General features: G+C 39.1%; 1 protein-coding gene across 2 annotated transcripts; it reads left to right on the top strand.

The window, feature by feature from the left end:
* Nucleotides 1-5,339: 5,339 nt before the first annotated feature.
* On the top strand, nucleotides 5,340-13,116 carry znf592 (zinc finger protein 592). Of its 2 annotated transcripts, none has more exons than XM_065957228.1 (9): nucleotides 5,340-5,489; nucleotides 6,151-8,351; nucleotides 8,679-8,857; nucleotides 8,950-9,123; nucleotides 9,220-9,379; nucleotides 9,534-9,788; nucleotides 10,617-10,729; nucleotides 10,818-10,959; nucleotides 11,046-13,116. In XM_065957228.1, exons 2-9 carry the CDS (start codon nucleotides 6,171-6,173, stop codon nucleotides 11,574-11,576), a joined length of 3,735 nt encoding a protein of 1,244 aa, XP_065813300.1. In that variant the 5' UTR covers nucleotides 5,340-5,489; nucleotides 6,151-6,170; the 3' UTR covers nucleotides 11,577-13,116. The 2 variants fall into 2 exon arrangements, with proteins under 2 accessions (XP_065813300.1, XP_020487060.3); XM_020631404.3 differs by lacking the exon at nucleotides 5,340-5,489 and adding an exon at nucleotides 5,539-5,699.
* Nucleotides 13,117-13,189: the final 73 nt, after the last annotated feature.

Below are 13,189 nucleotides of genomic sequence, written 5' to 3'. Positions count from 1 at the left end.
ATGTTTTTGTATGATGTGACCCAGGTGGAGCATGTATAAGGAAAATGGACCCAAAACTGACCCCTGGGGCACACCATACCCACGCAAAAGAAAGAGCAGCTTATAGCGACACAGAAATTTGTATTGGCTAGAACTCGTCTTTAGCTGTGCCAGAAACCTCTAACCTGTTCCTCAGACTGTCTAATAAAATTTTGAGGAGTCAAAGGCTGCGCTCAGGTCCAGAAGTAGAAAGACTGAGCACATGCCTTGATCAGCAGTCATAATCATGTTGTGTTTGACCCCGAGCAGAGCTTGTCTCGGTGCTGTGAAACTTCTGGATTCTAGATTCAAGAATTTCAAAATAATTGTTATTGTTATTTGCCCAAGCCATTTACAAAGAAATTGTTTGGGCACTATTTTTGTATACAGCCTACAATTTTAGAAATTAAAGGTAACTTTACTAAGGGAGGGATCTAGTCCAGGTTATTTAAAAGATGGATGCATACAGGAAGTTTTAAAATAAGTTGGGACACAACCAATGGACAGAGAACTGTTAAAAATAGAAAGCAACCAGACATATCCCATCACTTTTGGTAAGAGTGTTGTTGCTATCACATCAAGGGCTGAAAGACACGTTCATATCTGACACTGTTTCAAATAGTTCAGTTAACGTTTTTGGAAGAACATCAGAGTAGATAAAATTTGGGGTGATAGAGGCTCAGTAAAAAAATGGGAAAACTTTTCACAGTCTGCTGGATTAACTTGTTGATTGACAAGTTTATATTGAAAAAATGAATCTGGGTTCTGTTTGTGGGAGAAAGTAGGGAGGCCTTATTTCTTTCCATCTGTGCACTGCTTTCCAACAGTCCCCTTTTATAGCTGCGAGTACGGTCATTAAACAGAGGCGTCTTTTCTTAGACCTCACTTTAACAGGTGCAACAATATTTAGGGAGGACAAACACATTAAAACTGTGGTGGCTGTGATCAGCGAAACAAGATTATGTGTCGACCATAAAGAATTTGATCCGTCATATTTTGGTTGAATTAAGCTGCAACTTGTTGACTCCAAATAGTGACATGGAAGAAAATAATTGCAAGCATGGCTGGGCTTTCGTTTATTTAGAATAAACTTCTTTGCATCCGTATTAACTTGCAAAAACATACTTATGATAAGAATTATACAAACTATTTCCCTCTAAGGTTGATATTTACGTATCCATAACAGAAACTTGGTCACAGGTAAAAGAATGACACATTATAAATGATTTTATAGGCTGTTAACGCTTTGATTTTTCCATCAGACTACAACAGTAAACTCGTGTTGTATAGTTGGGAAAAAAAGCATGTAAAAAAAAATACATTACATTTGATAGCTCAAAGATATGTGAACCATACAGTTGACTTGAATGTTTCTGTATGTTTGTTGGGATACACAAAGGGTCATTTCAGGGATCAAAGCAAAAAGAAAACTTGAATGTTTTTGATGACAGAATCTCATCTGTTTTAGTGATAGTTTTAGTGCACTCAGGACTACAGAATGTCATCGCCCCAAAATCGTTATCCGGGTCCATTAGATACGCTGCAGTGCAATCTGTACCTTAGTTTTCTGGGAAATGATTCATGATCAGATATAATGGCAACTTTTAGTTGTTCTGGCTGCTATCCAAATTTGATTTTGTCAAAGAAAAACAATTCTCTGAATACTTAAAATGGTGTTTGTCCATGGTTCATGATACTCAATGGGGGCTCAGTCTGTTCAGTTGCTTATGATAAACATTGACTCTTGTTTAAGTGCCGTATATTTGAGTTCACAGGGTTTTCAAAAAGGCTTGGGTACCCTGTCAGAGGTTAATGACATGAGAACAGATTTTGAAGCATAACGTTAAATGCCTGGCTCAATAAAACAAGACACTCTTTCCAGTGTTCAACATCAACTTGTTTGCCATAAGATTCAATTTTAAAATCTATGTGGGAGATTAGACTGATGAAACACGTGTAGATGATCGTGTGATTGTTTCACACAATACAAAATAAAAATAATAGTTTTGAGATGCAATATTGAATTAAATTAATGAAATATTTTACCATTAAGGATGACCCTTGCTTCTTTTAATGTAATAACTGATTTGTTGTTTATTGACCGGCTAACATATATAACACTAGGCTAGAGGTCAAACCTAACTTAATTTGGTTAAGCAGATTGCATAACTATAACCTTGGCCAAAATGTCCTTGTTACTCAATTTATCTGTTATGTCCTGTTACATCATTATCCCTTTTAAGTCAATAGTCGGCCTGATAAACTTGATTTTACCTGTAACCAAAGTTCAGCAGGCCTGTGTGTCTACAAGCTGGAGTTGATGACCTGTCTTTTCAGTCTGACTTGTAGAAAAAGTCTGGCAGAAATTCTTAATTTCTGTGCTACCACTCAGCACAGATCATTCAGAACCATGGTCTCTCCAGTCACTCATTTGCAGATGACACACAGATTTACGTTCCCTTCCAATCCAATAATCCCAACAGTTTAGACTATTTCCTCAAATGCCTCAAAAAGCAACATTTTATACTAGATATCACAAAACGTTTTATAGCTTAATCAAGACGAATATGAAGTCATAATTAGTAATTCATCTAGTCCTCTCCATGGCAAGCCTGGTTAACTTCACATCAAAATCACACTAAAAGCTAAACATTTGACACAGATTTTTATTTTGATGCACAGAAATACTTTCCAATCCGGTTTCTTTCCACTCAAACATATTTCTAAAATAAGATCAATCCTGTCTCCCACGTATCAGCACAGAGTTATTCATGCTTTTATTTTTTTCGCCACACTACTGTAATGCAATCTTAATCAGTTTCAGCCAGACTCAAAATGGCCCAGAATGCCAAGTCAAGTCAAGTCAAAGGTCAAGTTTTTTTTCCAAAATGATATCTTCTATTGTCGCTAAACAATTGATTTTTTTATCAATGTTTTTCAGTATTGTTTTTTTTTTTTTTTACCTTCCTTTTATCTGTCTGTATTTTTTTGTATAGCATTTTGTAACCATGTTAAGAAACGTGCTTCATACAAGGTAGGGCTGGGAAATATATCAAGTTTTTAAGATATATCGATATATTTTCAAACAACATATAGGGTAAGACAATATCGTTAATATGGATATAGTTTATGTTGCATTAAAATAACGTTACAGAGGTGCCAGTTCACCTTTTCTCATCTCACTGATAATGACTGACTGTCTGTCCCTCTTAACCCTGCTCCTCCTCTCTCTCTCTCTTTTATTGTATTTAAGGAACATTTTTATTTTATAATATTACTTTTTAAATTCACAAACAGGTAGTTTATTTTTCCATGTGTTTTCACTGTTAATAAAATACATATCAATACATATCGAGTATCGCCATTCAGCTAAACAATATCTAGATATGAGTTTTGGTCCATATTGCCCAGCACTAATACAAGGTGTTTATTATTAATATTTAACTCTTTCCAGTGTAGTTACTGTGTAATTTTCCATTATTGTATTTTTTTATTTAACTGATGTAAATATGTTTGATTAGATTTTTAATAATTATATTCCCGTCCCCTGTTTTCTTGAGCTGCTGTAATGCACAAATTTCCCCCACGGGGGATCAATAAAATGTATCTTTATCTTTTATCTTTATATTACTATTATTATTGTCATTATTATTACTTATTATTTGTTCACCAAAAAACACAGGCTACACAAAAAAACCCCACAAAAAACAATAGGCTAAACATATACAGCAGACTATATAAAAATATAGGTCAAAAGCCAAGTTTAGCTCTGTTCCATCAGATTACATAACTATGGCCACTGACAAAACGTCAGTAATGCTCAGTTTATTTGTTATGTCCTGTTACATCATTACCCCCCTTTAAGTCAATAGTTGGGCTGACGAACTTGATTTTATAGGCTGTTAACGCTTTGATTTTTCCATCAGACTACAACAGTAAACTCGTGTTGTATAGTTGGGAAAAAAAGCATGTGAAAAAAATACATTACATTTGATAGCTCAACGATATGTGAACCATACAGTTGACTTGAATGTTTCTGTATGTTTGTTGGGATACACAAAGGGTCATTTCAGGGATCAAAGCAAAAAGAAAACTTGAATGTTTTTTGATGACAGAATCTCATCTGTTTTAGTGATAGTTTTAGTGCACTCAGGACTACAGAATGTCATCGCCCCAAAATCGTTATCCGGGTCCATTAGATACGCTGCAGTGCAATCTGTACCTTAGTTTTCTGGGAAATGATTCATGATCAGATATAATGGCAACTTTTAGTTGTTCTGGCTGCTATCCAAATTTGATTTTGTCACAGAAAAACAATTCTCTGAATACTTAAAATGGTGTTTGTCCATGGTTCATGATACTCAATGGGGGCTCAGTCTGTTCAGTTGCTTATGATAAACATTGACTCTTGTTTAAGTGCCGTATATTTGGGTTCACAGGGTTTTCAAAAAGGCTTGGGTACCCTGTCAGAGGTTAATGACATGAGAACAGATTTTGAAGCATAACGTTAAATGCCTGGCTCAATAAAACAAGACACTCTTTCCAGTGTTCAACATCAACTTGTTTGCCATAAGATTCAATTTTAAAATCTATGTGGGAGATTAGACTGATGAAACACGTGTAGATGATTGTGTGATTGTTTCACACAATACAAAATAAATAATAATAAATAGGCTAAACATATACAGCATACTATATAAAAATATAGGTCAAAACCCAAGTTTAGCTCTGTTCCATCAGATTACATAACTATGGCCACTGACAAAACGTCAGTAATGCTCAGTTTATTTGTTATGTCCTGTTACATCATTACCCCCCTTTAAGTCAATATTTGGGCTGACGAACTTGTTTGTTTTGTACCTGTTGTCAAAGTTCATCAGGCCTGTGTGTCTAGGAACTGTGCTGGAATCGATTACACATCTTTTCAGGGTCAGTTTAATATGTAATATGTAGTAATATGCCCTCAATTTTGTCTTACGGAATTCAGAACAATGACCCCCACTAAAACATTGCATGCTCCAATATCTTTGCACTTATAGTACAGCATACAAAATGAGTGTGAGTATTAGTAATAATCCAAGCTTAAAAAGTGTAATGTTAGAAGTAGTAGCATGCATCCTAAATGGATACATACCTGCATACATAAGTGCATGAGCAGTAAGCACTGCTCATGCACGGGGTTAAGAGTTTATAACATTTCTTTGAGAGCAAGTTAAGAAGGAATATTTGAAGGGTGTCAGTGACCGGGATGGGGGCGGGGGCTCAGGCAAGGGCCATGGCAGTGTTCCAAACATTAATGTTTTACAGGCCCATTTGATTAAATAGTACTTTAAGCCAATTATTTCAACGTACCAATTACATCATGACAAAGTCTGTGTGTTTTGGCAACCGACTTACAAAAACGCGATGGAATATATCCCTACTTCTTCTCCTTCTTCTTCTTCTTCTTGTGGTGGGATGTAGCTGAACCGGTAAGTGGCACCGCCTCACGCCTGTAAGACAGCGCCGAGGGCTCGAACACCTAAACAGGAAAAAAAAAGAAAAAAACCAAGTGAACCGCTGAACAGCTTGTAGCTACGAGATGATGCTTCAGCCCAACGTTACCACCGAATAAGCGCACACAGCTTCACTCGCTAAACTTCATGACTGAGTAGAAATGTTAAACGTAACTGGATCAAATGGTAAGCGTTGATAAAGTCGCGAGTTTTCCCAGCTTTGTACCAAAATGATTTGCGTGTTAGCATGTTGCTAAGCTAAGTTTGCTCCAGGGCTCCGTTATGCGCATCTGAAAAGCTTTCTCCTAATGTCGCTGTCACAACAACAAAACAGACCCGCATGTGAATCATTTGATATTTATTTTTTTTGCAACGAATATAGACTGTTTTGAATGTTTATGCGCCTATTTTTTTTAGTGAATGTTAATATTAATAGTAGATGCATGGATGAGGACTAACTAGCTGAAGCTAACGTTAGCATATAGGATGTTGACAAGCTTTTTTTTTTTTTTTAAACAGTTGATAATCGCTGATAATAGTTTACCAGTAAGCCTGCACACCCCCTCTGCCGTGCCTAATGTCTTTACTTACGAATGACATGATAAGGAAGGTAAATCTGTGTTTGTATTTTCTGCAGGTTGATGACACTGAACAGCCATGGGTGACATGAAAACCCCAGATTTTGATGATCTTCTAGCTGCCTTTGACATCCCAGATGCCACAGGGCTGGATGCCAAAGAGCCCCCGCAGGGTGAGGAGACCGGAGAGGGTCAGCTGAAACACACAGGAGTCTGCCTGGATGACAGCTTATTGAGTAACAAGGCGACTGCAGATGTGCCCGCTGTAAGTGTTATTGTGAAAAACACAAGTCGGCACGAGACGTTGGAAGGTCTTGGACCGGCGTTGCAAAATGGATTCAGGGTTCAAGAGCCCCCCGTTGACGCAGCCGACGCCGGCTTGTCCAAAAAAATGGTCTCGGCTTTGAACGGGGAGAGTTCAAGGGAGCTTCTCGGGAAGGCTCCTGTTCAGCACAAACCAGGTGGAACGCCGCTGTTTTCACAATCGCTCTCTCATACGAGTCCAATCTCTAGTTCCGAGTCTGAAGATGCCCAGTGGAGTCGAGAGCGAATGCACCCGAAACAGAAGGAACCCTGTTTCCCGGAAGCTTCTGTTCTGGTGGACCCTTTCGCTGAAGACGATGCAAGAAATGTGGACCGTACCGTGTTTGATGAATGCTCCTCGGGTTTTTCCAAGAGCAATGAGAGGCAAGCAGTGCAAAGTAATGGAAGCAAGGAGCACTTAGGCATCTTAGCCAGTAACAAAACAGATAGAACTCCCAGAAGACACAGTGCTCTTCCTCCACCAAGTCTTAGCAAGAACTTTATTGGTACCGACTGCGATTCAGGAACAACGAAAGATGTTCCTGCTGCTTGTCCTCTCGGCAATTCTCAGACATCTAAACTAAACTCTTGCCTTGAGGCTCTCGTGGCTCTGAATGCTAGAACAGATCCCAGAGAGTCCTCAGTCAATCAGAATGAATGCATGAAAGTAAGCTTGAACTTGCCCATATCCCCAAAAAGCCCCAGAAGTCCAGTTGAAGCTGTGAAACGGTTAGTTAAACCCTCGGATAGTCCTGTAAGCATCTGGAGCGACAGTAGTAGCAAGGCCTCCCCTGCAGTGACATCTGGGTTACCTGCTGCCATACCTAGGGTCAGAATCAAGACCATCAAAACCAAGTCTGGACAGATCAAGCGCACAGTGACCAGTGTGCTGCCTGATTCAGAAACGGATGACATTCATTCTGCATATGAATCCTCTCCATCTCAAAGTATGATCAGCGACGATTCTTACTGTAATATGTCTCCACATCGGTCTCAAAGTGCAGCAGGTGAAAGCGTCGTTGGAATACAGACTAAAAGTGTCCCGGCTAGTGCATCGTCACAGAAAGTTTTACACAACAGATCAGAAGCAAACTCAAGTAAGACGGAGAAACCACAGTCTGCGACAACGCTCCATAGTTTAAACGGTTCTGCCAAGCGTTCTGTCGCACATCATAAGCAGAAAAAAAAGAGAGAATCGGCGACAATAAGCCAAGCAACCGGTGCAAACTTCCTTCCCAAAGCCATGCATCTAGCTAGTCTGAACCTGGTCCCCCACAGTGTTGCTGCCACAGTTGCCGCCCGATCCACCTCCCATCATCAAAGCAAACACACACTGTCCTCGACGGTGTACAGCACTGTGCCACTGGTGCATCAGGTCAAAACAGCTAACTCTTCACCTCGCACATCTATTCACAACACAGCAGCAGGAACCTTGAACAGACTGTTGAACAATGCCAACCCCTTGCCTACATATGTTCCCAATCTGAACCCCCCTCCAGACAGCAACATAAACCTTCCACCACGCGGATACTGCTGCCTCGAATGCGGGGACTCGTTTGGGGTGGAGAGGAGTCTCGCGTATCATTACAGCAGGAGGAGTGTCCACATTGAAGTAGCATGTACCCACTGTGCCAAGACCATGGTGTTCTTCAACAAGTGTGCCCTGTTGGCGCACGCACGGGAGCACAAGAAGAACGGCATGGTGATGCAGTGCACTCAGCTTCATATGAAACCCATAGCAGAGGAGCAAATGTTTTTAGCCCTGACTGCTGAACATGTGAATGTGGACTCTTACCCCTCTCGGTCATCCTCACTCAAAAGTCAACCTGTCCTGCCCCTGTATCCAGACAATGTCATTCACCATCAGCTCAGTTGCCTGGAGTGTAACAAGCAGTTAATAGACTACAAAGCACTCGCAGGCCATTACCAGAGGCCGTCAGACGACATGGAAGGACTAGTGAGTGCATGTTTCAGTAAAAAATATTGTAGCGCAAGGCTGACCATGTTTAGTTGTTTGTTTTAATTATAACATTTATTATTATAATCATTGTAATGATATTTATGAAAGGCTAAAATTATGATTATTGATAATAGTAATAATAATGTAGCTGACACTCATTGTTGGTGTATTCAAATGTTTTTTTTCACAATTGAAAGGCTTTTTCAGGTTTTATTATACTGAAAGAGTAACAAATTATTCATTGACTATTACCTGAATAATACTTTAGAGGCAATCTGATGGAGTTTTGTTGTCTTCTCTCTTGTTTTATCCTATATCAAACAGATGTGTCAGGTGTGCTTGATGCTGTTACCTAACAAATGCAGCTTCAAAGCTCACGAACGCATCCATTCACACAAGCCTCCATATAGCTGTCCTGAGTGTGGTGCCACGAGTCTTTCTGCAGACATACAGAAACATGTTAAGGAAAACTGTCTCCACTACGCACGCAAGGCCTGGTACAAGTAAGTAAAGCGTGCATTTAAAAAGAACAGCCTTATTAAAAAAGAAAGCTGCAGTACAGTGTTCTTTGGTGTAATGTTTGATTTCCTTCCAGATGTCTTCACTGTGATATGGTTTTTAAAACCCTGCAAGGACAAAAGACTCACATTGAGGAGAAACACTGTGAAGTCTTATACAAGTGCTCCATCTGTCCAATTGCCTTCAAGACCCCCGACAGCTGTGAAGTGCATTTAAACATTAAACACAATGCTGGCAAAGTATCCCCGCAGTAAGTCAACGTCTCATGACCTAGCTGTTAAAAGTTGAATACTTTTTTTTTTTTTTTTAACCTTTCATCTGAACTTTTTTCTCTTTTCATTTGCAGGTTAATCTTCAAGTGTTCATGCGAGACCATTTTCAAGAAAAAGCCGTTACTGTTTCAGCATTTTCATCAGAATGCCAACAAGCGAGTTACATGTGTTTTCAAGTGTCCAGAATGCAACTCTGTCTTTCCACATAAACAGATGTTAATGCAGCACTTCAAGGTTTGTCCTGACTGCACTTTTGATTAAAGAGATATTCTCAGTGTTTGTTATTTAAAAAAAAAAAAAACTCCCTAATAGTGACTTTTTGAAATGTAATCATTATTATTATGTGTTTTTTTTTTTTAAAGTCATTTCCTTTTTTTCTGTCTTGCAGGGTGTTCATGTAGGACACATGACAGGAGAAGCAGAAAAGCCCAGTATTGAAAATGGCAAAGCTGACAGGCACCAGAAATCCCATTCAGTGCAACAACACAAGAGTCCCATTAAACATAAAGATAGTCCAAGAAAAAAGGCTGACCAGGAGCGCAGGCCGCGTGCAAAACCTACCGGCTGGACGTGTGGGGAGTGTCTCCAGTTTTTCCCTGAAAGAGATGCATTTGTTTCTCACATGAAGATCAACCATGGAAAGGTAAGAGAACATGAAAACCCCATGACGGAACACGTGCTCACCCAAAACATAAGTGATGGCCGCACTCAGATGTATATTTTACGAGGTTCCTGCCTTACAATAAGATAACTAGCAAATGTGAAATGAGTAGGCTCACTGTACTGCAACTCTTATGAGGTCAAACTACAGATCACTGTTAGATCTGCTGAGATTTGTGTTCGGTAATCCTGAAACTACAGAATTTTAGCATATACATTTTTATATATAAATGTTGAACTCATATATCCAATAGATATTTATACAATATAGATTAAAAAAATACTGATACTCGTACTATATATCATGTTAGCACGATCAATGTCAGAATATTAACTCTGTCAAACTTTAAAGTAAATGAGAAAATAAGTGCTTTTCATTTGAGCGCTTCATTAGCTGCTCTCCTGAAACGTGTCTCAGGACAGTGAGTGCTTACCTGAGGTCATGTGCTAATTAAATTAACTTAGCATTTGTGGCATGAGACATGCTGCGGATGTTGTGTTTCATATCCTAAAGTGTTGTCCTGTTTCTAACGTTCAGCTACACACCATCAAGTTTTATTGTTTTCATTTTGTCATCTAGACTTTTATTAGGATTTGAGATGGTAAAATCGAGACCTACCCCCTGTAGCTGAGTGTGACGCATTAATTGATGTGCTGCTAGAAACCAGTCCTGTAAAATCACAAGTAGAAAGCAAGCTAATGAAGTCATTATTAGCTCTTATCTGAACAAATTGCTGAAAGCCGCTAGACGAGCCTCTGTCACATTTTGTCAAGCGTGTATGATAACACTTTTCTCTTTTTTATTTTTCAGTCAATGAAGAAGTACCCATGTCGACATTGTGAGCGGTCTTTTAACGCTGCGATCAGTCTGAGACGACATATTCGCATTGACCACGATGGAAAAAAGAAAAGTTACACTTGCTGGTAATATTTTTTTTTAAAGTCGCTGTTTCCACTACTATATAAAAGTTATGATTTACCCTCATTTCAATTTCATGTTTTCACAATTCAGGTATTGCACTGACAGCAAGACAATATTCACAACAAGTGTTACGTTGAAGAACCACATCAGTCTAATGCACGGAATCAAAAATCCTGATCTCAGCCAAATGCCAAAAACAGCCACCCTGGAGTCAAAAAAGGCTGTAAGAAAGGTAGTGTTATTATTATTTAAAAATGACACCAATACAAATGATTGTGGTGATTATTAAAAAAAACATGTGACCGCTGTGATTCACAGGAGCCTGTGTCAGATAGACCTGCCGTGGACACACAGGAGAAGCAGCAGGATCACACTTCCAGTATCGAGGCTCCTTCAGCGAAGCGGCTGAAAACCAATTTCCGCTGTTCAAAGTGTGGTTTCACCACAGATGATAACACAAAGTTCCTGCAGCACATACCGCAGCATAAAACGGATGAAAACACTCCTCAGTGCCTGCACTGTGGCCTGTGTTTCACATCTGTGCTGTCTCTTAACAGACACCTTTTCATTGTACACAAAGTAAAGGATCCTGCGAAAGAGGGAAGAGGAGGAGGAGGAGGAGAGTCGTCTTCAGCGGTTAGAAAGAAGAAGCAGGAGAGTCAGCCAGTCAGATATGCAGTGACTGATGAGGAGAAAGCCTCGATACCCACGCTTAATGATCATGAGCCCTCGCGGGGGAAAGAGCCAGCAGCTCTGCGATGCGACAGGACAGTCGACATAAATTTAAAACTGAGGAACGTCTCTCAGAAACAAGCAGTGGTTCTGAACACCTCTTTAAAGCTGCTCTGATGTCGTCTGTGAAAGTAACAGAAAGTTTGATATTCTGCATGGAGGTGGTACAAAGTGTTTGGGCTCTTAATTTAAATGTTACTCTCGTTCAGAGCCTGTGCAGTATTTTAAAAAAAATGATAGCATAAGGTAAAAGTACAGTATTTTCATAGATTTATATTGCTCTTTTAATTATTTTTTATTTAACATTGCATGTTGGTAATATATTAATCTTGCCTTCCAGTCAAACTGCGCACACTTTATAGCGAAGCCTTTTATTTCTATTTCTTTTTTCCCTCCGATTGTTGCATCCAGCCTGACAGGTGACTCAGGAATGTCAGTATAAGTAGGTCTAGCTTTGAGTAATCCATGGAACAGTGAAGTATACAGGATTATAGTCTGTTATCAATAGTAATGTCAATTTCTTGCATTTAGTCAGAAGTATTTCATGCAACACGCAATAACCTTGATGGTATTCAGCTTGCAGCTTCTATCACATGACTGTGTTGCATTTAATTTACAGTACACACCTAGACATTTAGTTGACATTTATAGCAAGCATATCTTAATTCAGTAATACCTTAAAAGCCTTATTTCTGCCATCTTTGGTATACTGACTTTCTTTTTGATGTATTTTAGCATTCTGAAATTCTTTTTTTGTTTTCATGTTTATTGAACATGTTTGGTGCAAGGTCGTTCCCCCCCTAAGTGTTCAGGGGAAACATTGAGAGGTATAGGGTGCTTGGTGCAGCAGTGTTGAAAATACCTCAAATTGCCAGGAGTGTATTTTTTACAGGCAGGTGAGCCGTCGGTGTTCTGTCAAATCAGGGTATATTTTGGGTGATGCAGAGCGGGTTGGAAAGTGAAGTTGGACAGAGATCATGTTTTATGAATCAGGACCTGTTAACATGAAGCTGCTTATTTCTTTTTTTTATAATAGTAATAATAATTATTATTAATCTAGTAGGAATCAACTCAGAGGAAAAACCTTTCATAATGGTGGATACTTGATGTGTGCAGGTCCTGATTTGTAAAGCAGCACCTCTTTGTTTTATGTTTAATACGTGACAGTTCCTACCTCCAAGGGCAAAGGCAGTGATTGTTCAAAAGGAAAGTGTTTGAGGAGTTGCCGGTTATCTAAGTGCAATGTAAAAATGAGTTTATAAAATGTGTATTATCCCACATTATTGAATTTTATAAATTATTTTGTGAAGGATATGAGGCTATAGGGTCATATTGACTTTTTTATTCAAGTGCTAGACGAGCCTCTCTGTTTCTGTGTTCTGTAAAGTCCTGTTGTCTCCCCTCACAGATGCTGACAAGAATGACTTGTTCAAGACTTGTTACTTTGTAATGCTCGTTGAAAGGTATTTGTACTTTTGATACTGTGTACAGTGAGGACTTGTTTAGGAAAGAAACCCATGTACGTACAGTAGCCAATGAACCCTGGATTAACAGCATTTCTTAAAGCCATTACATCTATTCAGCTTGCAGTGGCCCATGTGCCTTGCTGTAATGTTTACATGAAGTACTTCAAATTAAATTGGTGCATTTAATATAATATTTGTGTCAGTGTTTTTATGTGATGGACTGGTTTGTGTATGAAACCACTGGAAGCCGGGGGGAAGTATTTA

The sequence above is a fragment of the Labrus bergylta genome, chromosome 7 (assembly GCF_963930695.1).
Source record: "Labrus bergylta chromosome 7, fLabBer1.1, whole genome shotgun sequence".
In the NCBI taxonomy this organism is placed as follows: Eukaryota; Metazoa; Chordata; class Actinopteri; order Labriformes; family Labridae; genus Labrus; species Labrus bergylta.
The sequence above is the reverse complement of the archived record's forward strand: the minus strand, read 5'-3'. Positions and strand labels throughout refer to the sequence as shown.

What these genes read in the sequence shown, in the direction of transcription:
- znf592 (XM_065957228.1), top strand. Translation starts at nt 6,171, where the DNA reads ATGGGTGACATGAAAACCCCAGATTTTGATGATCTTCTAGCTGCCTTT. An exon ending in GCTGGCAAAGTATCCCCGCA is followed by an intron (nt 9,124 to 9,219) that starts GTAAGTCAACGT and finishes TTTCATTTGCAG; the next exon opens with GTTAATCTTCAAGTGTTCAT. An exon ending in CAAAAAAGGCTGTAAGAAAG is followed by an intron (nt 10,960 to 11,045) that starts GTAGTGTTATTA and finishes TGTGATTCACAG; the next exon opens with GAGCCTGTGTCAGATAGACC.